Raw genomic sequence first — 26,120 nt, 5'->3', positions numbered from 1 at the left:
CGTCCCCTTTGATCCAGCTCTGTTTCCGGTTTCTCCTCCGGGCTCTGGTCTCACGACAAAGGCAGCTTGATAAACAAGAAGATATTTTGGGAGCGTCTTCTTCTTGGAGGAGATTGGAGTACTGATCCTACCAATAAGGTAGGTGTTCATTCACTACCGTCGTTTTATACTTTTTACTAGTTACCCTAAACGTTTGTTTACCTGCGACCTAGGTTGATAGCTTCCTAGCTGTGTGCTCTCATAATACCAATCAGGCAGACATGCTCCTTCACCTCATGCCTGTGTGCGACTGTGCGTACGACGACCTATCTTCACTAGTTTATCCTAGAACTCGTCGCTGTGCGGCGAAATCGCGCCTAAGAACTCGATCTTGCTGCAGGGATTGGGTCTTTTTTGTACGCTTTGTGTTTTTCTTTTCTGTGAGGAATTAAGGATATTTTTGTGCTTGGATCAACGAAGTTTCCGAGACTGATTATTTGGAGCAGCATCGAGGCATAATCCACAGTTTGATCCGTATCCATGGAAGGCATATATTATCTAATTAATTATTAGGACGGGAGATATCGGTTTGTAGGTCCAATAATTTGAATACATGTATGACAAATTGTCAAAAGGCTTCCTTTTTGGGATAGTTTTGGGACTGAAGTTACTTCATCAAAGATAACTGTCTTAGGCCGGCCTGGTTAAGTGAATTTTTTTATGTGTACTGGTTCAACAAATCAAGGAATAATGGGGAATTTCTATAGTTGTCTATGACAATGATCTTACATGCTTTCGAGTATTAATTATACTAATGGGCACCAATATGCCTCACTTCTACATGTTCTCCTTATGTTGTTACCTTTAAATAATTATCTTACCAATGCATATTAGGTACATCAGTTGAAAGCTGTAAGGAGAAATTGAAGAGCCAAGACAGTATATTGAGCAGCATGGCCACTTTATCACTAGCCACAGGAGTTGGATGGGTAGTTTCTCCTGTCATCAAGCTTATGGTTGAGAAGGTCCAGTCATATATATCAACCCAGTACAAGTGGCAGTCCAATTTGGAGGATGACCTTAAAAAGCTCGAGACTATTTTAACTGAAATTTTATTGGTGGTGGGCACTGCAGAAAGGCGGAGAACACTTGATTGCAATCAGCAAACTTTACTCCACCAACTGAAAGATGCTGTCTATGATGCTGAGGACATCTTGGATGAATTTGACTACATGCTTCTGAAAGAAAATGCTGAAAAGCGAAACCTTAGAAGCTTAGGCTCCAGTTCTATTTCCATTGCTAAGCGTTTGGTTGGCCATGACAAGTTTAGGTCCAAGTTAAGAAAGATGCTTAAAAGCTTGATTAGGGTAAAGGAATGTGCTGAAATGCTTGTCAGAGTGATTGGACCAGAAAACTCTAGTTCACACATGTTGCCAGAACCACTCCAATGGCGTATTACCAGCTCATTTTCAATTGATGAGTTTGTGGTCGGTCGTCAGAAGGAGCGAGATGAACTAGTGAACCGATTGTTGGAACAAGCAGACATACCTAAGTCAAGAACTGAAGGAGCAATATCAGTATCACCAGAGGTAATAACCATAGTCGGTACTGGTGGAATTGGAAAAACTACTTTAACTCAACTTATTTACAATGATAAACGAATAGAGAATAATTATGATATGAGGGCATGGATATGTGTCTCACATGTCTTTGATAAGGTCAGAATCACCAAAGAAATTCTAACATCTATTGATAAGACCATTGACCTAACAAATTTCAATTTTAGCATGCTCCAAGAAGAACTCAAGAACAAAGTAAAAATGAAGAAGTTTTTACTTGTGTTGGATGACGTTTGGTATGATGAAAAGGTTGGAGGGCCTATAAATGCTGATAGATGGAGAGAATTATTTGCTCCTTTACGGCATGGGGTGAAAGGAGTCAAGATTTTAGTTACAACTCGAATGGATATTGTTGCAAATACATTAGGCTGTACCACTCCGTTCTCTTTGAGTGGTCTAGAGAGTGAAGATAGCTGGGAACTTTTCAGAAGATGTGCATTCAGCACTAGAGATCCAAATGAACATCAAGAAATGAAGTCTATAGGTGAATGCATTGTGCAAAAGTTGAATGGCTCAGCATTAGCAATAAAGGCCGTTGCTGGGCATCTTAGTTTAAACTTCAACTATGATGAATGGAATCGAGTTCTAAAAAATGGTTTATCAAATGAGAAAGATATTATGACAATTTTACGTCTAAGCTATGAATGCTTGCCAGAGCACCTTCAGCAATGTTTTTCATTCTGTGGTTTGTTCCCAAAAGGCTATTATTTTGAGCCTGGCATATTGGTGAATATGTGGATAGCTCATGAATTTATTCAGGATCATGGACACACCTATGGAAGTTTGAGAAGCACCGGGAGAAGTTATTTTGATGAGTTGTTTTCTAGATCATTTTTCCAGGCACTTCAGTACGGAGGTACAGTACATTATGTTATGCATGACCTCATGAACGATCTTGCTTTCCACACATCCAATGGTGAGTGCTACAGATTAGATGTTGATGAACCTGAAGAGATCCCGCCAGCAGTTCGGCATCTGTCCATACTGGCTGAAAGAATTGACCTACTTTGCACCTGTAAGTTGCAAAGGCTGCGCACACTAATAATCTGGAATAAAGACAGGTGTTTTTGCCCACGAGTTTGTGTGGAAGCAAATTTTTTCAAAGAGTTCAAGAGCTTGAGATTATTGGATTTGACAGGTTGCTGCTTAAGACATTCACCTGACTTAAATCATATGATACACCTTAGGTGCTTAATTCTCCCATACACTAACCATCCTCTACCTGAATCACTCTGCAGTCTTTATCATTTGCAAATGTTATCCGTACACCCACATTCATGTTTTATGGATACAGGACCTGTCATCTTCCCAAAAAATCTGGATAACCTCAGCAGCATATTTTATATTGATATTCATACGGACCTTCTTGTTGATTTGGCTTCTGCGGGGAATATACCATTTCTTCGGGCAGTCGGAGAATTTTGTGTTGAAAAAGCGAAAGTGCAGGGATTAGAGATTCTAAAGGACATGAATGAACTCCAGGAATTTCTTGTAATTTCGTCTCTTGAGAATGTGAATAACAAGGATGAGGCAGCTAATGCTCAGTTAGCCAACAAGAGTCAAATATCTAGATTGAAGCTGCAATGGGATTCTTCTAATGCAGATAGCAAGTCAGATAAAGAGTATGATGTGTTCAATGCTTTAAGACCTCACCCTGGCCTTAAGGAACTGACTGTTGATGGATACCCAGGTTATAAATCTCCGTCTTGGCTAGAGTTCAACTGGCTATCTAGATTGGAACACATTAACATCCATGATTGCACATGTTGGAAGTTGCTTCCACCTTTAGGTCAGCTACCATGTCTCAAGGAGCTTCATATTGATACAATGAACGCATTGGAGTGTATAGACACATCTTTCTATGGGGATGTTGGTTTTCCCTCCCTGGAAACACTACAATTAACACAATTGCCAGAACTGGCAGATTGGTGTTCAGTCGATTATGCTTTTCCTGTTCTTCAGGTTGTATTCATCAGGAGGTGCCCAAAGCTGAAAGAGCTGCCACCAGTCTTCCCTCCACCTGTAAAATTGAAAGTGCTCGAATCCATCATTTGCATGTGGCATACTGATCATCGCTTGGACACATGTGTTACTCGAGAGATTAGCTTAACCGGCCTTTTGGATTTACGTCTTCATTATCTGGAATCTATGGAATCTGCAGACATCAGCTTTGATGGAGCAGGCATATCAAACGATGGGCTTAGAGATCGAAGGCACAACCTCCCAAAGGGACCGTATATCCCTGGATTCTCTGATTCTCCTAGCACATTTCTGAGGATAACTGGAATGGAATTTATAAGCTGCCCCAACTTAACATTGTTACCGGACTTTGGTTGTTTTCCTGCTCTCCAGAACTTGATCATAAATAATTGCCCCGAATTGAAGGAACTACCTGAGGATGGAAACCTAACAACCTTGACACAGGTGCTTATAGAGCACTGCAACAAACTGGTATCACTGAGGAGCCTGAAAAACCTTTCTTTCCTCACCAAACTGGAGATCAGAAATTGCCTGAAGTTAGTGGTTCTGCCTGAGATGGTTGACTTCTTCTCCCTTAGAGTCATGATCATACACAATTGCCCTGAACTTGTTTCTTTACCTGAAGACGGTCTTCCTCTGACCCTTAACTTTTTGTATTTGAGCGGATGTCATCCATTGCTAGAGGAGCAGTTTGAATGGCAACATGGCATTGAGTGGGAGAAGTATGCCATGTTGCCGTCATGTTTCTATGCTGATAAATCGATGGAAGATACTGAAGGTAATCCATCACCACTACAATTTTGATGAGGATAAATCTAGAAATTTGTTTGTTGCTAAATATTACCACAACCAAGTAACCGACTGATTCGTGTTAGTGCCAACCTTTTGCAGATATAGCTGAGGAAGTACTTCGCGAGAATGATATGATCGAGTGGTCAATCCAGACCAGTCTACTGCATCCAACTGATTCTGCAGCAAGCTCTTCCAGTTTTCTTCAGTGAGTTATCTGGGAATCTAGCACTTGTGGCATTGATTGCAACTTGGCCACTGGGCACACTGCGCACCGGTGCTGTTAGTCAGCTTGTGCTTGCCCATGGCTGGGCATTAACTGTGCAGATAAGCTGTCATAAAATTCATTTATGCGTTCCATTTTAACCAGGCCAATTTATTATGAGGTTTGTGCATTTTCGCTCCTAAACTACTCTTTATGAGCTGCAGAACATTCATCAGTCATTGCTTACAGTTTGTACTCTTCCACAGGATGCAATGTATGTGCACCTTTGAACATCAGGACCATGGTTCTGGTGGAGTTTCTTTTATTTTTTTTTGGAAAGAACTGAGTATGTATTTTTTGTTTGAAATCAGATGGATAATCGGGTATGCATTACATCATATGTATTTTTCTGACTAGTTAAATACACCAGAGATTCAAACATGAGATGGCCTTTTTAACCATACTGTCTGTACGAACTAATGTACAATATGTGCTGGATTGCTAGAGGGATGGCTAATTCTCAACATGCCTATTGTCTGCCATTCACAGAAATTATATTTGGCTCATTACTGTTGTGTAATATCCCTGTACATTTTTTGCCATGTTGCTTTTGATCTAGTGATCTGCAAAAAAGTGCAGGCTCCCAGCTGCAAAATACAATGCACAGGTTAATCTTATGATTCCTGTCATCCTGTGTAAGGTCATGCTATGTGCTCAGTTTAAGTGTTTAGCATCTTCCTCTCCATGATTCCATGTCTCTGCTTTAATTATTTTTTGTTCTCTTGTCAATTTTCAGAAAGAGGTTCTGGTGCTCGTGAAAACATTTGTCGGGTTCAGCAATTCTGTTTTCATGAATGATTCCATATGCAAAATGGGAGAGTTTATCTAGAGTCGACGGGGAGAAGATGCACTCGAACGGAAATTGGAAGCTGCTTCATACCAGATCTAGGTGGCATGCCATGACTTCAGAAATTAGATTTGTACCACTGCCCTCAGGTGATGCAACATCTGGCCACCAGACAACGTTGAAGGAACTGAACCTATGATCTTGCATTGGCCTATCATCTATGGAAGGGTTGTGTGATCTTGTTTCCCTTACAAAGCTGTATGTTATTGATTGCTCTGATCTGTTGCAGCTTCATGATATGGATGACTTTTGCTCGCTTCGTTTTCTGAAGATCGATCAGTGCCGTCAGTTGAGGTCACTGCCCTGGAGTGGTCTTCTTGTATCACTTGAGACATTCATCTTGTTTGGATGCCATCAAGCGCTGGAGGAGCAGTTTCAGCGGAAAGAAGGTCCAGACTGGGACAAGAAGCGGGGAAGAGATCCGGGCGCCCAATGGCATTCATCACAATCCAACAGAATTGTGCGGATTCCGGGCAGAAGATCAGGATGTGGTCAATCGTTTCGTCGTGCTGGTCGCAAAGCACACACCTCGCCGGGTGAGGAAGGCAAGCCTCGCGGCCTCAGTCGATCCGCTGTCCAGCAACGACGATGAGCCACAAGCCACATGAAGTATCGGCAGCGGTGCGGCGTTTTGTTCCTCCAGACCAAGTTCACTGGGAATTTTTCTCTTCCAATGAATGAACATTGCCAGATACGCCGATCGAGCCGTGTAACATCCTGTGGTTGTCCAAGTCCAAATTAACTTATCTGGCTGATTGACGATCAGGGTCGTGGTTGAGACGGCAGACCATAAGTGCAGGTATTCCAAGAATCTGCCCCCTCAATCCGTAGCGAACCCAACTTCTGTGTCGCAAAGCATCAGCCACCGATATTTGACGGCGAATCCTCTTGGGAACCATGTCGTAAATCGACGGCGCGATCGATCTGATGCTTGTTCCTCCCAACCAGTGATCTTCCCAGAAAAGGGGTTGAGGCTGCAACCAGATCTTTTTCACGTGGAATAAGTTCACTTTAGGTCCCTCTATTTGTCGTCCAGTCCGATTTTTGTCCCTTGACCGCAAAACCGGGTATGACCCATCCCCCAACTTACGAAAATCTGTTAAACGTGGTTCCTCGGCGGTTTTGAAGGCGGTTTTGGCTGACGTGGCATCTACGTGGCTTGTTTGACTAGGTCTTCATCTCACGTGGCATTGACGTGGCGCTTACGTGGCAATTATATCTCGGAAAAATAATAAAAAGCGTGGCCCCACATGTCAGCTGTAAAAAAATAATTTTAAAATAGTGGGGCCCATGTGGCCCCACATGTCAGCCACACTCCTCTCTTCTTCCCTCTCCCTCTTTTTCTTCTTCCCTTTCCCCTCTCTCTCTCCCCTTCCCGGGCAGCGGACGGTGCAGGTGGGCGGCGGAGCAGGCGAGCTCCGGCGGTGGCGGAGGGCATGGTCGACGCTGCCCCCTGACCGGAGCGCCACTGGTCCGCGTGAAGGCAGATCTGGGGAGGTCCGGCAGCCAGCGCTACGGCAAAAGCTCATCAAGATGCTGCTCGATCCCAACCCGGGCACCCGCATCACCATCCCTGGCCTCTTCGAGACGCCGTGGTTCTGGAAGACGGCGCCCGTCCTACGCCCCATCATCGCCGACCTCGTGCCGACGCCGGTACACACATGGCAATGCCACCCGAGGTCTGCACGCGGTTCCACCTGATCTCCCTGTCCGAGGGCTTCGACCTGTCGCCGCTGTTCGAGCATGACCCCGCCGCGTTGCCAGGGCGAGCCACGGCGCGCGCGGGCGGCACGCGGTTCGCGACACGGGAGGCGGCAAGCGGCGTGGTCGCGCGGCTGGATGCGCTCACAACGGGCGGCGCCACGCCCACGCGCGTGACGAGGAGCGGCGCGCGCGGGGTGCGGCTCGCCGTGGCGGCCGATCGACGTCTTCAGCATGGCGCCGTCGTTGCTCGTGGTGGTCCTGGTGGACGTCAAGAGGGATGGCGGCGACGCCATGGAGTACCAGTCGTTTTGCAGCGAAGAGCTCCGGCCGGCGCTCAAGGACATCGTCTGGTCGCCTGCGGCGACCTGACGACACGGCGGGACGTCGTTGCCGCCATTATTGCGCGTCATCGAATTGTATCCGTTGCTATCCATCGGGGTGCATTATTGTTTGTGTGAGAAGATATGACTCAACGCAATAGATTGAATTAATCACGGAGTGCGTACATATATAGGCATAACCAACCATATCTACTCAACCGACTTATAGCAACAGAATCGGGAGGATAGGAATTGGTCCCATTGTGTTGGTGCACCAGGAAACCAACCCATGGGCTGCGCCGGCCCGTGAGGTGTGCTCGGCTGGCTTGAGGAAGACAGGCCGACTTGGAGCTGGGCCTGCGGGAAGGTGGCTTGGTAGGCAACCGGCGTCACGCCGATTGGGCCGTTCGGCGGCCCATTGAACGCCGCGCCAGCAAAAGGAGCGCCTTGTGGTCGTGGGCCGAGCAGTCCGCGCCCCGCTGGACCCGGCCACATGTGGATAGTGCCGGCCCAGGGGTTCGCGGGAGTGGGCCAGCCGGCCTGGCCCGGTGCGCCTTTGTAACGCCCCGATTTTCGTTCGGAATTAAAAATCATTTAATAATGCATTTCCTAGAAATTAAATAAAAAGTTAAGCAATTTATCCAAGTGAATTATTGGGAGAATTAAAATTTTCCCTTTAAAAATCATTGGCCGGGAATATTTTGTAATATTCTTTGTGCCCTAATGTACTCTCCGGAATTTTCCGTGAATTTTCGGAGCTCGAGAAATAGTTTTAATAGCACAAAGATCATTGCATCAATTAAAATAAAAAGAAAACAAATAAAATCCCCCTTCCTCTCTTTGGGCCATTTTCGGCCCAAGTCTTCCTTCTCTCCCGCGGCCCGCGCGCCCCTTTTCTCTCCCTCTCGGGCCGGCCTTCTCCCTCGGCCCGCTCGGCTCTCTCTCTCCCTCAAGTCTGCTTTACCTCCCTCGCCCGTTTTCCCCTCTCTCTCTCCCCGACAGGTGGGACCCGAGGCCCCACCTGTCATCTTCTTCCCCAACCTCCCGTCGCCCCAACCGCCGCCATGGCCGCCGGATTCGCCCCACGACGCCGCGGCTCCCGCGCCCCACCCCGCCCCACGAGCGCGTGAAATCGATCCCCTCCACCTCCTCCACCTTTCCCCCCACTCTCCCCGCGAAAATCGGCGCCGGTTAACCCCTCCACCACCCCACGTCGGCGCCCCACTTCGCCGGCCGATTCCGCCACGTCCAGCCTCGATCCCGCCTTCCCGAGCCCATAACAAGCACCCCCGTGCTCCCCTCGTCCATTTCCCCTTGTTTCCCGAGCCCGGCACTCTCTCCCTCGCTCTCCCCACGCCGCTCCCGCGCGCCGCCACACTTCGGCGAACTCCGGCCGCCGTTTCCCGTCGCTAGGGTCGCCGCCACACTGCTCCGCCGCCACCGCCAGCTTTGCCACCGCCCGGGCAAGCTCGGCCACCGCTCCATTTCCCCCCTCCACCTCCGTAGCGCCGTAGCCACGCGAACCACCTCTCTCCGCCGCCGCCGCCGACTCCAGCCGCGTCGCGCCGCCGCCTCGGTCGACGCCGACCCGCGCCGTTGCCTCCCTCAGCTCCGCAAGGACGAGGAGGACCTCGGCCGCCGCCCCTCTTCGCCGGAAATCCGCCGGAGCTCCTCCTTCCTCGGTCGCCGGTGAGATCCTTCTCATATTGTCGCGGTCGGCAGTCGTTACCGGTCACCACGCACCAGTCCTCCCCTCTCTAACCCCTCCTTTATCTACCTCAGATCGAGGCCGAGCCCGTCCGCCCCATCCCGAGCGACGCCCGTCGCCGGAGCTCCGTCGCGTCGTCTTCCTGAGGAGCCCCGTCGCCACCGTTCCTTGCCGTCGGCCGCTCCTTCGCCGTCGTGCATCTCGGTGAGCACTCCCCTCCCTCTCCCTTTTCCTCCCCTTCGTCGGCCGCCTCCCGGGCGTCCTCGCGACGCGCTGCCGCCGCCGGTGGCCGTCCGACCGGGTCGCTGCCGCCGCGCTCCGGCGCTCCGTGCCCGCGCCGTTGCCGGTGGTGTCGCCTCCCCCTTGCCGCGCCGCGCCGCTGCTCTCTCGCGTGCGCCGCTTTCGCCCACGGGAGCTGTTGCCGGCCGTCGCCGCGGGTGGCCGCGCCGCCGCGCGCCGTCGTTTGGCCAGCTGGCTTTGTGCCGTGCTGTGCCCAGTCGCGCCGCCCCTGGCCGCCCGATCGGCTTGGGCCGATCCGGACCGTCGGTTCCCGTGGACCGGCGGTGGACCGCCTCGGTGGTCCCGGTCCATGGTGGACCGGCGCCCTTGTGTCGCTGACCGGTGGGACCCGCTTGTCGGCGCCGGCCCCCTCTCTTGCTGACGTCAGCGGCAGTCCTTTTCCTTTGTGAAAATATTTAATAATTGCGCAATAATTCGGTAATAATTATAGATATTAATTTAATGGCTCAAAACCTTCTAAAATTCATATCTAATTCATTCGAACTCCGAATTGAGCCATTCAACTTGCAAAATTCATCTAAAATTGAGCTCTACATGTTTGTTTACTTTTTATGTACTGTTTCCTTGGTTTTTATTAGAGTTTTTCCTCGTTTTGCGTGCCAGCGTGTAGAATCCGTCCTTTCAGAAGATCGCGGTCGCGAGGAAAAGAGTTCAGAAAATCCAAGTGAAGAAGCAAGGCAAGTCACACATTCCCCTTGAGCATGTTGTTCCCAATTTATAAATGTTTTACCGTTTGCAAATAAATATGCATGTTTTGCTAATTACATGGGATCAGGGTTTACCTATCTGCTCGCTTGTGCCATGTTTACTTGATATCTGTCCTTTGTCAACCGTGGGTAATAAATCGCCTAGCTTGTGTTACTTTGATGACCTAGCTAGAACTATATGCTTAGCCATGCTTAATTACCACTAGCTCAGTCGATGGGATAATTGCAGTATTAGACATTCTAGTATCTTGTTGAGCCGCGTGCTCGAGACATCTAGCCATGTTTTATGGTCGTAATTATCCAACTAAAATGCGACTAAATGGTGGGCTGTGGGTGCATGGTTTTGTGAGTCGCACCCATGGCAATTAAGGACCGGTTCACGGGAAACCCTGGAAGACTTACAGCGCTTGCCACAAGCGGGAGTGGGTAAACTGCTTGATCTGAAGTATAGCTCGACCCTTTCCTAGGCACCGGTGGCGAGGGTGGGCGTGATGGAGTTGGGTCGGCCGGGGTGTCCGGTTGTCCAGCTGCCGGATTCACCGCGGCGCAAGAGGGGACCGCCCACTGCCTTTTGAGGGGTGGGGGTGAAACCTTAGCGTGGTGTGGATGGTTAGGGGAGGGTTATGCGAAGGGTCTCGTCACAATCACTCGACATGGTGACGTGTGCATCATGGGCACATGATGACGCGGTGACATGTCGGTGGGTTGTGTCTTGTGGGTACAGTTGTGCACCTCTGGCCAGAGTAAAACTATTCGAATAGCCGTGCCCGCGGTTATGGGCGATTGACCAGATTCACCGTGATTAGTCTCACACTTAATAAATCGACCCAATGCACTGTAGTATAGGTGGGTTGGTTGGGCCTGTTCAACGTGGTGTAGCGTTGATCAGTGGAGATCTAATTTACCTTAATTATTCAACAGTGTTACTGTTTTGCTCAACAAAATATTTTACAACCGCCTTTATGCAAATAGCCACAAACCCCTCCTTGTATCCCCTTGCACGTCTGCATCGTTGGTGTGGCTTGCTAAGTACGGTGGTTGTACTCAGCCTTGCTATTATCCCCCCTTTTCAGAAGTGTAGTGCTTCTGAGCTGAAGACGAAGTTAGAGGACCAAGGCTCAGACCCCAGTTGAGTTTTGCCTGTGGAGTGGAGCTGAAGCCCCGCTAGGATCGCCTTTTTCCGCTGTTGCTGCTTTTGTTTCTGTGTGAGGACTAAGTGCCTCTTCTGTAAGTATTTTACGCTTTATTTACGTTTGGAACTGTATATTACTTGTCGTTTTGTGTACCCTGGCTGGTCCTGGACAGGGATTTAATACGCAAAATGGTCTGGAAATTTGGGGTAAATTTCTGGGCGTGACAGCCTTGCGCTGGAGTCTTGGGGCCGCATGGTGTGTTGCCGCCGCCGCCGCCGCCGCCGGTGTTCGTCCCGCCGCCGCTGTTGCCACTGCCGCCGCCGCGACGACGGCGATTCTTGTTGTTGGAGCTGTTGCCGGAGCCGCCGGACGCGCCCGCGCCGTAGCCGGTGACGTGGGCAGGGTTGGGCGTCGATGGCGGCTTGCCTCTAGAAGCGCCGGCGAGGAGGACGGTGGACTGCCCGGAGGGGCGACTGGCCTTGGTGAGTTCTTCTAACAAGAGTTGCGAGCGAACGTCGGCGAAGGACGGGAAAGGACGCTGCATGGTTACGAGGCTACGCAAGGTATCAAACTTTTCATTCAAACCATTGAGAGTAGCAAGAACCAGAGCACGGTCGGTGAGAGGATCGCCAAGGTCACCAAGTGAGTCCGCCATCGTCTTCATGCGCCGGCAGTAGTCGTTGACGGAAAGGTCGCCTTGGTGGAAGGTCCGGAACTCCGTGGTGAGGTTGAGGGCGCGCTGCTCACAGTAGCCGAGAAACTGTAGCTCAAGGGCGCGCCATACCGAGCGGGCGGTGGCGTCGTGCGACATGACCTCTTGAAGCAGATCGGAGGAGATGGTGCCATAGAGCCAACCTAGCACCACGCAGTCCATCTGGATCCATTCAGCGAGGTCGGGGCGGCGCTCGTCGGAAAGAACGTGTGCCGTCAACGCATACTTGCCGAGGGCGATGAGGAAGAGGCCGCGCCAGCGCGTGAAGTTGGCGGTAGCGACGTCGAGGGTGATGGGAACTAGGGCCTTGATGTTGAGGACTGAGACGGCCTGCGCATGGAGGGCCGCGAGGGCGTCGGGGCCGAGCGCCGGCGCAGCAGGTGGGCACCGTGAAGGCTGTTGAGGAGTGCCAGGAAACCGCACCGGGTCGAGGATGGCTTCCAGGGCCGGCAGGAGCAACACCGCAGGATCCGGTGATGATGAAGTTGGAGGAGGAACTGCCGGGGCGGGCGGAGTCGAGGAAGAAACCGGAGCCGACGTCGAGGTCGAGGATGAAGTCAAGGAAGAGAGCACCGTATCGGAGGTAGACGCCGAGGAGGAAGCAGATATCGGCGATCCATCGATGTTGGTGGAGAGGACAAACGCGGTGAGGGCGTCGGAGAGAGCGGCATGCGCTGCCTTGGAGGCCCGGTTTGCAGCGAGGTTGGCAACGGAGGACCCGGTGGCAGGGTCGACGGCGCTGCCTTCACGGGGAGTAAAGGACGTGCGGACGGCGTCGGCGACGGCTTGGACGGCGTCGTCGAGGGCCGCGCGAGCGGAGTCAGGGAGGAGGGTGGGCGGCGCCATGAGAAACGCCGGGAGAGAGGAAGTGTGCGGAAGCTAGATGGAATCTGATACCATGTGAGAAGAAATGACTCAACGCAATAGATTGAATTAATCACGGAGTGGGTACATATATAGGTATAACCAACCATATCTACTCAACCGACTTATAGCAACAGAATCGGGAGGATAGGAAGGAAGCCGGAAACTACACATGTACATATATCACGCTAACAGTTTGGTGCCGAGGTGATGTCTGGCTCGCTCGTTTGTCCGTAGCAACTCGAAGTCAATGGCTGTTGCAGCCTGCTAGTGTTGCTGGCTGGAGTAGCTTGCTGCCGTGGATGTAGTAGTAGGTCGGTATCAAGATCATGGGCCTTTTCATCTCCAAACGGCGAGGGCGGGGACACGGCGGTGGAGGCGGCGAAGCAGGCCATCGCCATCGGGCACGTGGAGGCTGAGAGCGCGGCGAACGGCGTAGGCCTCACCACCGGGGAGAAGGGCGGCGGACGGCTAGGCGAGTGGCGCGCAAGAGAGAGATGGCCGCCGCCACCCCACACGCCTCGCGCGCCGTCGCCCGCCGCTGGCCATGCGCTGTCCATCTCCGCGCCGCCCGCCGCTGCCGTGGTCCGCCGTCGCCTGCCGTGCTGGACGCCGCCTGGCGAGAGGAGGGAGGAGAGATGGGGAGAGCCGGAGAGAGGAGGAAGAAGAGGATTGGATTTGGTCATTTGAGAATGGCATGTGAGGCCCACGTGGGCCCCACCATATTTATTTTTTTAGCTGACATGTGGGACCCACCATTTTTAAATTATTTTTTTTCTGTGGCTGACATGTGGGCCCACGATTTTTAATGTTTTTCCAATATATAATTGCCACGTCAGCGCCACATCAATGCCACGTGGGACGGATAACTAGTCAAACAAGCCACGTAGACGCCACGTCAGCCAAAACCACCTTCAAAACCGCCGAAGGATCTCGTTTGCCCGGTTTTCGAAAGTTGGGGGATGGGTCGTACCCGGTTTTATGGTCAAGGGACGAAAATCGGACTGGACGACAAATAAAGAGACCCAAAGTGAACTTATTCCTTTTCACGTTGAGAGACCGCCATGGACAGACCTTGCCACGGTTTCTCAGCCGCTGTGCGGGCTGACCAGACCCAGCGAGCGCGCATAGCGCAGCCCATCAGGTCGAGGTTGTGCACCCTAGTCCCAGCGATGTCAGCTTTGTCAGTGTGCTGTAAATTGTAAAACGATCGAAGACATATTTTCATTGCAACTCGTCTGGGAAAAAAAAAAGGGATGCTCCATACAGTTGTAAGCATCCCGATAGTGGTGCGGGATGTTTCTTTTCTTCTTGAAGGACAATTTGATTGTGATGTTGGAAGAAGACAAAAATTGGATGCTCCATGCTCAGTGTTACTTAAGCTTTCGTGGTAGTTGCTGGTATGACCTTTGGATGTGTTCTTCCCCATTATTTCCTGACTCACCTTTCTCTTTTTCCACATGCACGTTTTTCAAACTACTAAATGGTGCGTTTTTTAAAAGTTTTTCTATAGGAAAGTTGCTTTAAAAATTATATTAATCTATTTTTAAAGTTTTTTAGCTAATACTTAATTAATCACATGTTAATGAACAACACCGTTTTATGTGTGGAGAAGTGGAGATGAACCCAGCCTAAGAGTTCGGGACTGTTCACTTTGATGTCATTTTCAACCTTACCAAATTTTAGTACAATTACCAAAAAAATGGCTATATTTAGTTTACTGCCAAATTTTGGTAGCTATATAAGAAATCCTACTAAAATTTTGGTAACTATGCCAAAAGGTTTTTTTTTTATCAAAGTGAACAGGCCTTTCTTGTATCATAATTTTCTGTCAAAATTGTATCCTAATTGAAAAGCTTTTGTACGATAGATTCAAGCTTTTGCGTCTGTCAATCTCCATTGCTGACAAGTCAGCAACTGGGCATAACAGTCTGTTAGAAGCTGAGGACATATGATTTACATTTCTTCAAAGGGGGGAGAGAGAAAAAAATTGAGAAGATTTAGCAGATGTTCCTCTGTGGTATCACCAACTACACATCTTGGACCCTTGGTGTGATCACAAGCGAAAACCGAAGCGCAGGAAGAAGAAGCAGAGGTTGGCGAGGACGACGACCGACTCCACCACCCACAGCACGTAGAACACCACATTCTCGTACACTCGGACCCCAAGCCCAAGCCCAAGCCCAAGCCCGAGCCCGAGCCCAAGCCGCCGCCTCCGGTGCAGCACTGCCGTGGACACCGCCCGGACACGCCGCGACCACCGCGGCGACCCGCTCCCCGCCGCCGCCGCCGCCACCTTCCTCCGTATCCACTCCCGCTTCCTCCCGCCGCTCATCGCCGGAGATGCTTCTCTTCTCTAGTTCTCTTCTTCTTCTTGGCTGCTGTGCTGGTGGTCGTCGCCATGGCGTGCTCTGCCTTCGAGCTTTTTATGCCGGATTAACACGCGGTTTTGCGGTAAAAAGAAATGATTCCTGGAGGCGAATCAGCCAAGCAGGTGAGACTTTCTACTCACTAAAATTCTTGGAAAATGAGGTTGGTCAAGGGATAAAAGTCGCGTGGACTCGCGCGCCCGGCAGCTTCCTCCTCCTGAGAGGATCATGGAGTAGGTCGCCGCTCACTCTCACCTGACGAACACCATGGGCTAGAGCGCGCACGCGTCGTGGGCCGTGGCGCGGGCGCGGCGGGCCGACGAGGGCTGAGCCCAACGTTGGAACTGCTCGAGTTCTCATCCAAGAAAGAGATCCAAAAAGGCCCACAGTAATTTTGGATCGTATTCAATGGTTGCGATCCTTTAGACCCATCATAATGTTTGGGCCGCTAACATTTCAGGCCCATTATAGTTAGGCCCATCACGAGAAATATCCATCCGGCCCGAGTAGCGTCGTCTTCGTCGGTTCGCTCGACTCGACGTGGGATTTGCTCCTCTTCGCTGCGACGCGCTGCCTCCCTCTACTGCTGCCGCCGACGAATCCCAGCGGCGCCGCGACGCCGCCGGTGCGCCGCCGCAGGTGAGGGTTTCTTCTCTTCGTCCACCTAGTTTGCCCTCCCCGTAGGTATTGGTCCCAAATGCGGGGATCATCCCCTAGTGCGCGTGAGGGCCGAGCGAGCAGTAAACTGCCGCGACGGCGTGAGGGTTTCGTGGCCGATGCGAGCTTTGCTGCGTGTGCGCAAGGTCGCGGTCTTCTCGAGGGAGGCCGGCCAAGATCGCCGGTGCCATCCGAGATTCGGGGGAGGGGAGGGGGGGGGGGGAGGGGATGCGGTCCCAGATCTGGTCGGTGAGCGAGTTCCAGATGTTTTGGTCGGAATCTTGGGCCGTGAGGAAAGCGCAGGAAGGTCTCAGAATGGTTGGGGATGCAGTGATTGATCTTACAGCTCAAATGGAAGGATCATTTGGAGAGGGAGCGAATTGCAACGGGAATAGTTCTTCCTGCTTTTGTTTTTTTGGATTTTTCCCATTACATTCCCAACCCCAAGAGGCAAGCATTATTGTGCTATTTTTGAATCCTAATCCAAGAAAGTCTAGTGCATTAGTAGCTACTGTCCTGAATGACATTCATTCAGAAGGTACATCTCACCACTCCAGTTGTCTATTGAAAATGTTAAATGTTAGACGTGTTACTATTTTGAGTACAATTCTAGGCTACCTGTTGATCATCATGTGTCTAAGCCTTTTTTTTTAATCAACTGTGTCCAGTGGTATCAATAATCGTGTTCTCAGTGTTACATTGAAGGAGGTATTTCACTTGCCGTTTATCCGTACCTAGGGCTAGATGCCATATTTTGGTTGAAGATTTGGTCAGCGTGATAAAAATTTTGCTTTGGTGGTAGTGCAGAAACATTTTTGACCTGCTGTTGTTTCAATTGACACTGGATTTGCCATTATTTCAGTAGACTATGGATATGCAAATCCACGTTGGTTCTCCAAAAGCATTTGCTAGTTTTGTTTTATTTTATGGCAATGGCACTTGGTGAAGGTTATGGTACTATGCTAATTTCCCCTTATTCAAGTATATGTTTATGATACATCTTCTCCTCAGCATATCATGCTCAGTTGGTAGCTTGAATATGTCTATCTAATGGATAGGACATTAGTAATTGGTTCCTCAGCATGTTATTTTCCGTTTGTTTCTGAGAGCCACCGTAGGGGATATTTGTTAAGGTTGTAGACATAAGACGTTTGAGCTGACCTGAACATTGATACATTATTTTTTGAGTCTTTTTTTAGTTCGTTTTTGTTTATGCAGTTAGCATGGCAGCGATGAACAATGATCTGGGAGGACTGGGAGGCAGACCTGCTACTTCACAAGCTAATCCTTTTGAAAGTGCTTTATATGGAGCTGGACCTGGACTCATCCGAAGTGGGTTAGGAGCATACGGCGAGAAGTTTTTAGGTTCAAGCTCTGAGTTTATGCAAAGCAATGTAAGTCATTGGTAAAATTTCATCAAGGCAAATGTATGCTTTCTATATTTTGTGTACCACGTTGTCATCAACACACGTGTTTTCCCCGGAGACATTGAATCTTAACTTTGCTTCATCACATGGACAGATCACTCAGTATCTGTCCAATCCTCAGTACTACTTTCAAGTCAACAGTCAGTATGTGAGAAACAAGTTGAAGGTGATCTTGTTCCCTTTCCTGCACCGGGTAAGATTTATCCACCTTTTTGTAGGTATTATATGCTTATTGTGAAATTTCTTACAAGCCATTTACCAATTTACTTCCTTCAGGGGCACTGGACAAGGATAACTGAACCGGTGGGAGGAAGGTTGTCATACAAACCTCCAATTCAAGATATCAATGCTCCAGATCTTTACATTCCTCTGATGGCTTTTGGGACGTATGTTGTAATTGCTGGATATGCTTTGGGTGTTCTTGGGAGGTAACGACATATTTAGTCTCATTCAACTTTGTAGTGCTGACTTGCTTCTTCTTTAGTAGTAAAGAAAGAACGCTATGCATAGTGTGTTGAGTGACGGTAAGAACAGTAGTTATGTTGAGAATTTGAGAAGAGAAGGATGTGTGGAGAATGGACAAATGCTAAAGCGTGGGAGTATCTAGAAATTAACTTCTGTGGTGCACTGTTTTTCTTGAATGATGAATTCTTGAAACATATTTCTAGTTCAACCAAGTGCCCAAGTGTTAAATAATATTCATTTACTCATGATATTCTTGATTCAGTGATGCATGCATGAAACACATTTTTGCTGATTGCAGGTTTACCCCAGAGGCACTCACTCTACAGTTCACAAAAGGATTACTTGGCTGGTTTCTGCAAGTAATCCTGATCAGAGTTCTACTGTACACGCTGGGAAGTGGTGAAGCGCCATTGCTGGACATTGTGGCCTATGCTGGGTATGGATTTGCTGGTACATCACTTGCAATGCTTGTCCGCGTCTTCTGGAGCCCGTCATATTATTTTGTACTGCCATGGTTCTCAATCTGCACCGGAGTTTTCCTTGTCAAGACGATGAAGAGGGTTCTTCTGGGCGCACCAAGGAGCTATGAGAGACACCCCAGCCGGAATCACTACTTTCTTCTTTTCCTCGCGGTTGTGCAATTTCCCATGCTCTTCTGGCTAGGCAACATCAGCGGGTGATATTTCAGCCTTATTTTAGAACTACATAACTCGATTTATTCGGTATTACTGGAATAGGTTTGAGATTTAGGCATATATGTCGTTCATATTCTTGTGGAAGTGGTAAATTGCTGGACAAGAAGTTGCATACCAAATGTCTGTCCTTCGCCCTTGTCTGTCCGGCATTAACTGAAGACCAATGGATACACGAATGTTCTTATCGTACATCATCGCTATTTTGCCTTCTGTATCTCATTTTTGTTACTTAGTCACCGCGATCGCCTTCAAGCTGTCTTACGACCTGAGACATGTCTGTATAAAATCAGATGATAATGTTCCTTGTCGTGCACTTCAATTGCTTCTGAAATGTGATTCTTCAGTGGACTGGGGATATGGGAGTACATAGGACCAAGAGAGTGTTGTGTAATTCCTTACAAACTCCGTCTGAAATTTTCCTACTTACAAGTCAATACATAATCTATAATTAGCAAATCTAACTTTTTGTTCGCTTTTGTTTATGCTTTCATGGGTTCGTCCAAATGGGGTTTTATGCTTCTCCAGGCTGTATCTCTATTCATATTGGTGGAGGTTTTAAATATTTCTAGACATGTATTTGAGTTGAAACATATTTGTCTCACATTAAGAACAAAAACTGAAAATGCACGATGATATATGGATTGAAAAATGTGATTGATACAAAAGAAATTAAACAAAAACAATCACTTGATGTATGGTGGTCTGAAACTCTGAATAACAATCAAACCCTGTTATTTCCCGCCACCACTCATATTCCCCACCCGTGGACCTATCCTCCTCGATCGCCGGCGACGACGGGGCAGCCAATCACGAGCACCGCGGCGTCGCCTGCGCGGCGGCGAACTCCAGCGGCTGCTTCCACGCGTAGACGAACGTCACCGGCGAGCCCTTCGCCACCGGCATCCCGTCGTTGACGAGGCAGAGCCCGGCTTCGTCGGCGCGGATCTTGCTCTCGTCCACCGGCTCGACGCTCGGCACGCCGCCGCCGCCGCCGCCGGGGCAGCTCACCCTGACGCCGTTCTGCGGGCACGCGCACCCGTTGGACACGGCCACCTCGTACTCCGGCTGCCCCTCCACCACCTTCCCCGTCCTCGCCGCCGTGACGGTGATGTCCGACAGCTTGCAGTCGCCGGCGGCGGCGGCGGTGGCGGTGGAGTTGCCCGCGCGTGCTGCGTGACAGCTAATGACGGCGGCGGCGGCGAGGAAGAAGAAGACGACGGTGGCGTTGGCCATGCATGCCATTTCTGTTTTGCTGATTCTGTGCTGTGATTATATTCTGATTTGATTTTCGTTTGATTTGGAGTGGAAGAAGGGGATTATATGTACAGCGGATTGATCATTGATGTGGTAAAGAGTCAAATTTGGTGTGTGATGATCCGGAGGAGAAATGTATCAGAATGCACTGATTTTCTGCCGATCGCTACTGCTGCTAGTTTTCTCGAATTATTGCCTTCCTAAAGTGAAAAAGTTCCTGTATTAGTTGAAAACTTGAAACCAGCTGATTCATTCGTCTTAATTTTAGAGGAGAGCTGAACCTATTCCAAAATATAAATCGAACTTAATTCAGCAGTAAACCGGGAGCAGCTGCAAACGAGCGATACCGACTTACAAAAATCGCTATCGCCAGGCTGCAATATGATGATGTGGAATAGTTTTGCAGCTCGCCGAGTCAAGTTATTGTACCTGCTTCTTAGGGCACTCACAATGCGTCCTGAAAATTGCTACACCTGGACTACCAACTGGACTAAGGAACACCAAAAGACACTTGAACCACAATACATGGGACTTAAATTCGCACCTGCAAAGTCTGAAGACACAGATGGAGGCTACTCGGCCAACAGTGGGCATGGCACAGCCCACGTTGCCCAAATGGCCAGGAGGGTGTGAAATTTCAGTTTTACCCCCCCCCCCACCACCACCGGATGCGAGCCCACGACTCATCTGCTCTGCCTCGCCTCCATCGCGTGCCGTCTCGCCTCCATCCCTCCTCTCGCGTCTCCTCTGCTTTCCATCCTTCGCTCGCTCTCCTCCGTGTGATGGCGAGGATGAAGCTCCGCAGTGGCTTTCAGTACGCTTGCCCTAGCCCATGGCCATGGGCAACCATATCGGCGGCGGCACAAAACATCACTTCAAAAAAAAGATCTTTCCCAAGAAAACATATAGGAATTAGATATATATTCATCACATTATGCATATGTACATCACTCATAAGTACTATATTTGAGCATAACAATATGCACTCAACTCCTAAAACACAAAATTCACTTAATACATTGAATAATTATCGCTTATACACCATTTATGTAAGAATAACACCTATACATCACATATACACACAAAATTCATTCAATTCCAAGAGTAATCATTATTTATAATGTTGTAATCATTAAGGACAAAAATTGAACATCACTTCAAAAAATTTGATCTTTCCCAAATAACATATAGGGATTAGAAGTTTGTAAATTAAAATATATTGTCCAGCAGCTCCAGTCAATTCCATCGACAACGAACGACATCGATCTGACTCGTGCCTATAACAATATAGAACTTGTAGATTGTACGCCGTTGTTGTAGCCATCCATCGTGCACCACCTTGTCGTCAACACATCTCCATCAGTACCAAGGATCCGCCCGCTCCGACTTCCGATTGAACGCCATCAATCTAGTCGAGAGCCGAAGCCGACAAGTCGCATGCCATCTTCCCAGCCACCGAACGACCCGAGCGTCACGTCTAGCCATCTCCCCATCGAACGCAGCTCATCGAAAGGCCCAGGCCACCCTGCCTAGAGTGTTCGAATCCATCGACCGAGAACACCGATCGCCTCCAGCTTCAATCAATCCCGAGCGTGAGGCCTCATGTCTCCTTGTTGAAAGTGGCTCACCGGAAAGTTCAAGACACCCGCCTGAAGTGTCCGACCTACCGATTGAATCGCCAATCGCTTCCGCCGCCATCAACCCGAGCACCACGTCTGGTCATCTCTCTGTTGAAAGCAGCAATCGAACGGTTCAAACCGCTGCCTGAAGTGTCCGATTCCACCGATCAAATTCCGTTGACCGCTGTCGTGCTCTACCTTGCGTCCTTGTCCGTCCCTGGACATCCTGTGTAGTTTTCGTGGCGTGGAGCACCTCCCTCGCACCTCTACCATGGATCTCCCGCAAGCTCTGATACCACTTGTTAAAAAACTAGTCTTGAAATCACATTGGAAACCAAACTCGGAAGAAAACGTCATAGGAGATCCAAACACGGTGACGACACCGAGGCATGATATTTGATAATGGAGTTCAGCCGAGGCCTACATCTCCGGGGGACTGATTACGGGCGCTCCTCCCCGATCCAGCATATTACAGCGTATCAGAGTTACAATGACTCACGGCCGGTCGCCGCTGGCAGCCGCTCCCTCTCGCTATGCTAAGTCGCAATACGGTTACAACAGGTACACCCCTCTATTTATGAGAGATCCTAGGATAGAGTCTGACTCTTACTCTAATCCTATACCTAGTACAACTCCAAGTCCTAAACTATAACCGACTACGTTTACATATTCAACATAAACTCTATCAGCATCATCCTGTGCTGCCACTTTTCTATGAAACCCAAAATAACCTTGCTTGGCGTGAGAGTCTTCACTCACAAGGAACTCTCCAAAGCAACAAACGGGTTTACAGAGCTGCTGGGGCATGGTGGTTTTGGCAAAGTGTTCAAAGGGATTGTGCATTCACTGGGACCTCCTGAAATTGCAGTGAAGGTACTCGACCAGTGACCACCCTGGTGAGTTTAAGGAAGAGGAGTTCATAAACGAACTACAATCCATCGGTCCAATCCACCACCGAAACCTAGTTCGAATGATTGGGTACTGCAAGGAGGGAAATCATAGAATATTGGTGTTTGAGTTCATCCCAGGAGGCTCCCTTGGCAGCTTCATATTCGACCAGCCGGAGATGCCTCCATGGAGGTGGCGAGCGGAGACAGCAATAGGAATTGCCAAGGGGCTAGAGTACCTACACTATGGGTGCACCTTCCCGATCATCCACTGTGACATCAAGCCCGACAACATACTCATGGATCACATGGAGAATCCGAAGATCACTGACTTTGGGAATCGCCAAGCTCCTTAACAACCAGCAGGTGCACTACACCATCACCAAGATCATGGGCACCAAGGGCTACGCAGCGCCTGAGTGGTTCGTGGAGATAATATGCTGCGGGAGGCTTCCTCCCGATAATCATAGGATCGGCACAATGGTGCCGCTGCTAAACTGGGTTGAGAGCCTTATCGAGGACGGGAGAATGTCTGAAGTCTCAACTCGTGGGGGAAGAAGAGAGAGGGCCGGGGCACCCATGGTGTTAGGCTCGAGCATGGCTGATAGCGCCGAGAGGTACGCACGTGTGGCGTATATGGTGCATACAGGTGGACCCATCTATGAGGCCAACAATACGCGAGGTGGTGCACATGCTCATGGATGTTGCCCCTCTGCCAGCCTTATCTAGGCCTCCTGACTTTTCGGCATTACTCCACCTCCACGGCGGTAGCGGAACCTATCACAAGTTCACAACAACACCACGGGTCTTGGTCTCCAGATCGAGTGAGTGAATGAGTCTGAAGTTTACTATAGTCTGTTGTATTTCTTGTTTGCTAGTTTGCTACTATGTTTATGTTCCTTATAAGATGTGGAGAACAGACCTTATAGGGTTCTTTGTGTCAACTGTTAGGAAGTTTCCATTGCTACAATTATTACTTCCATGTTCCATTCTGTTTAGATGCCTGTGTATGTTTATATATAAGACAACTGTCCTAGTTAGCATTAATTACGTTGTGTTTGTGTCTAATGACCCAGAAGTTTTCTTTAGCCTACGCAAGTATAACAATGGAAGCCAGGCGTCCCTTTCCAGGTTCAGAGTTAGTTGGAGCATCAACAATATCTTAAACCATCCTGATAAGGCTACTATTATACTCCCTCCATCCCAAAATAAACGCAACCAAGAGTTTCCACATCCAACTTTAATTGTCCGTCTTATTTAAAATTATTTTGAAAAACTAAAAAGACATTAGTCACGCATAAAGTACTATTCATGTTTTGTAATCTAATAACAATAAAAATACTAATCATAAAAAAAATTCAAATAAAATAGACGATCAAAGTTGGACACGGAAACTCATAGATGCGCTTATTTTTGGGACTGAGGGACTACTTTTACTATATGCTCCAGCGAAATTAAAAGTACTACCTACTACATACGATTACCAGTAGCCCACATATTAGAACTCCCGTGACCCCCGCGTCGCCCACTCGCAGGTGACACGGGGGGCGAAACCTAGTGCCGCCCCCCTTCCCCCACCAGCCGCCGCCGGAAAGCCTGCCGGTGAGCTAGGAGGGTGGCGGCGGGGCCTTCTCCTGCGGTAGCATCTCCTCTTGGCGCGGGGGAGGCGGTGAACACCGGCGGCGGGGAGTGGTGGCGGCGAGCTCTCTGAGCAAAACGGCGACGGATCCACAGCTGCCGTCGCCGTATCTGGCCTGGTCCAAGCCGGATCTGGCCGAAGCGGCCGGCGCTGTGGCGCAGCGCGATTGGAGGCGGCATGGATGGCGGCGGAGACGGCTCGCGAGGTCGATGCGTGCACCGGTGCACGCAAGCGGCGCGCAAGGCGTCGCCCGACATGGAGCCGTGCTGTCGTTGGCGGGGGGCGTCGGCGACTCTACAGTGCAACGGTGGATGGGGCGACGCTGTCCTGGCCGCCGTGCCGTCCGCCCCCTCCGTCCTGCCCCCCTTGCTTGAGTTGGCGGCAGGGTCGGCCGGTCGGGCGGATCTGTGGCGGTGGCCTAGGGCTGATTGATGAAGAGTTGATGTGGCTTGCGACGTTCCTTCTTGTGCGGGTTGTGTGGATTTGAATGGGGAATCACTGGCGAAAGCTTTGCCGGGCCGTTGGCCGGCTTGACGACGGCGGCGCCTTTCGGCGTCGTTCCTCTCCTTGGAAGCGTTGTTATAGCGTTGACCCCGTGTTAATACATCTTCTCATTTTTTTCAATTTTTTTCATAACCACTTGAGTGACATGATGTAAACAACGAGGGAACATCCTCTCGAGTAATCAGAGTAATCAAAATAGTTTCCTATAAAGGGAGTCGAGGAGTGCACAGTAAAATTGCATTGCAAGTTTGCATTATACCATCATCTCTATTTTTTAATATATGATGTCATTAACTTTTTAACATACATTTAATCATTGTGTAAATAGTATTTAGTGATAAATCAAGTTACAACAAAATAAATGATAATTACATAATTTACTTTAAATGAGACGAATAGCTAAACATATGTTAAAAAATGAACGACATCCTGTATTAGAAAACAGAGGAAATAGCAATAACCAATTAAGCCTATATTTATGTCTATACTTTGGCTCTCTTTATTTACGCTTAGACTTATTGGCTTAGCATTTTAAGTTACTTGTTGGCTTATATGATTTATAAGCCGGTGGATTTAATGTCGTAAGTTTAATGGTGGAGTCATGCATATATCTCACATAAGTCAAAAAAGCTTCTCTAACCTAGCTTTTGGCTTAATAGTGTTAGAGTGGTTTATAGCTTCAAAATAGCCAAACAAAAAAGTCACTTGTTTGTTTAGACTTAGATTTTTCGACTTATAAGTTGGCTTATAAGCCTAAACAAAGAGGGCCTTTATACCACCTCTATTTTTAATAGGTGACACTGTTAACTTCTGGACACATATTTGATCATTTATCTTATAAAAAAATTATGTAATTATCTTTTATTTTATTGTGAGTTGTTTTCGTACTAAATATAATTTAGGCATGATTTATATTTGATGTATTTGTATAAAATTTTTGAATATGACGAATAGTTAAACGTGCGATCAAATTAAAAAGCAATTATTAAAAAAGAAACAGAGGGAGTCCAAGGGTGTGAATTGTGATGCTTGACCTTGACAACCACATGAGACCACGTATACAAACGACGAAACCGCCGTCCGATGCAAATTTTTTTTATCAGCTAACGTGTATATTGAACAAATGAACTATCACGCGCATCCGATTTTATTGAAAACATTATTTTATAATAAAACTATTTAGATTAATAATCTTAGAATATGTCACTTCCATTTAAAATTCTTTATATTTTAAGATAGAGAGTACGTACTACTCTATCCATCCACAAAGTTACACCTATTTCACATTAAAGTTTTTCTAAATAAGTCGTTTCTTTTTTTAGTCTTTATACATTCAAGACTTAAATGAAGAGATAAATTAAATATTTTATTAGAACTGAAGGAGTCATCTAAATACTCATTGGTTGCATGCTTGCATTCATTCTTTAATTTTGTAACATCTAAGGTGATTTAATTTCTCTCTGGTCTTGGTGTCAAAAGTAATACGTGTAACTTTTGTGGACGAAGGGAGAAACATTTTTTTTAAGTACGATGAAACAGGACGTCCGGAGATGTAAAATTCGGCCAATCAATGCAAGTTACTACTACATGACTATGAAGAAAGCTGGCACTGGCACCACTATAATCACAATCACAAAATTGGTGTGACCAGCTGCAATAGCAGCTTATTGAGCAGAA

At 48.5% G+C, this 26,120-nt stretch overlaps 4 protein-coding genes across 9 annotated transcripts; 2 read left to right on the top strand and 2 right to left on the bottom strand.

The window, feature by feature from the left end:
- Window positions 1-6,194, top strand: LOC4341545 (putative disease resistance protein At3g14460). Of its 5 annotated transcripts, none has more exons than XM_026026490.2 (4): window positions 1-138; window positions 874-4,356; window positions 4,470-4,753; window positions 5,369-6,194. In XM_026026490.2, exons 2-3 carry the CDS (start codon window positions 933-935, stop codon window positions 4,577-4,579), a joined length of 3,534 nt encoding a protein of 1,177 aa, XP_025882275.1. In that variant the 5' UTR covers window positions 1-138; window positions 874-932; the 3' UTR covers window positions 4,580-4,753; window positions 5,369-6,194. The 5 variants fall into 5 exon arrangements, with proteins under 5 accessions (XP_025882275.1, XP_025882273.1, XP_025882276.1 ...); XM_026026488.2 differs by lacking the exon at window positions 5,369-6,194 and adding an exon at window positions 4,839-5,096; XM_026026491.2 differs by lacking the exon at window positions 5,369-6,194 and having other exon boundaries at window positions 874-2,785; window positions 2,893-4,356; window positions 4,470-5,033.
- Window positions 6,195-11,103: 4,909 nt separating this feature from the next.
- On the bottom strand, window positions 11,104-12,909 carry LOC107281308 (uncharacterized). The gene is made up of 2 exons (XM_066311765.1): window positions 11,535-12,909; window positions 11,104-11,123 (listed from the first exon to the last, which is right to left on the bottom strand). The coding sequence occupies exons 1-2, from the start codon at window positions 12,907-12,909 to the stop codon at window positions 11,104-11,106; spliced, it is 1,395 nt and encodes a 464-aa protein (XP_066167862.1).
- A 2,936-nt stretch (window positions 12,910-15,845) lies between these two features.
- LOC4341544 (uncharacterized) lies at window positions 15,846-18,853 on the top strand. 2 transcript variants are annotated; one of them, XM_015785538.3, is made up of 5 exons: window positions 15,846-15,935; window positions 17,172-17,347; window positions 17,475-17,573; window positions 17,657-17,808; window positions 18,144-18,853. In XM_015785538.3, the coding sequence occupies exons 2-5, from the start codon at window positions 17,177-17,179 to the stop codon at window positions 18,523-18,525; spliced, it is 804 nt and encodes a 267-aa protein (XP_015641024.1). In that variant the 5' UTR covers window positions 15,846-15,935; window positions 17,172-17,176; the 3' UTR covers window positions 18,526-18,853. The 2 variants fall into 2 exon arrangements, with proteins under 2 accessions (XP_015641024.1, XP_015641025.1); XM_015785539.3 differs by having other exon boundaries at window positions 17,153-17,347.
- Window positions 18,854-19,229: 376 nt separating this feature from the next.
- Window positions 19,230-19,890, bottom strand: LOC107275567 (TPD1 protein homolog 1). The gene has a single exon (XM_026026516.2). It carries the CDS (start codon window positions 19,780-19,782, stop codon window positions 19,348-19,350), a length of 435 nt encoding a protein of 144 aa, XP_025882301.1. The 5' UTR covers window positions 19,783-19,890; the 3' UTR covers window positions 19,230-19,347.
- Window positions 19,891-26,120: the final 6,230 nt, after the last annotated feature.

Source organism: Oryza sativa, chromosome 6 (assembly GCF_034140825.1).
Source record: "Oryza sativa Japonica Group chromosome 6, ASM3414082v1".
In the NCBI taxonomy this organism is placed as follows: Eukaryota; Viridiplantae; Streptophyta; class Magnoliopsida; order Poales; family Poaceae; genus Oryza; species Oryza sativa.
This window is presented reverse-complemented; position numbering and strand designations above follow the sequence as displayed.

Coding starts and splice junctions, on each gene's coding strand:
- LOC107281308 (XM_066311765.1), bottom strand. CDS start 12,909: ATGGCGCCGCCCACCCTCCTCCCTGACTCCGCTCGCGCGGCCCTCGAC. Junction 11,124..11,534: donor AAATTTCCAGACCATTTTGC/GTATTAAATCCC, acceptor TGAATAATTAAG/GTAAATTAGATCTCCACTGA.
- LOC4341545 (XM_026026490.2), top strand. CDS start 933: ATGGCCACTTTATCACTAGCCACAGGAGTTGGATGGGTAGTTTCTCCT. Junction 4,357..4,469: donor ATCGATGGAAGATACTGAAG/GTAATCCATCAC, acceptor AACCTTTTGCAG/ATATAGCTGAGGAAGTACTT.
- LOC107275567 (XM_026026516.2), bottom strand. CDS start 19,782: ATGGCATGCATGGCCAACGCCACCGTCGTCTTCTTCTTCCTCGCCGCC.
- LOC4341544 (XM_015785538.3), top strand. CDS start 17,177: ATGGCAGCGATGAACAATGATCTGGGAGGACTGGGAGGCAGACCTGCT. Junction 17,348..17,474: donor CTGAGTTTATGCAAAGCAAT/GTAAGTCATTGG, acceptor TCACATGGACAG/ATCACTCAGTATCTGTCCAA. Junction 17,809..18,143: donor GCTTTGGGTGTTCTTGGGAG/GTAACGACATAT, acceptor TGCTGATTGCAG/GTTTACCCCAGAGGCACTCA.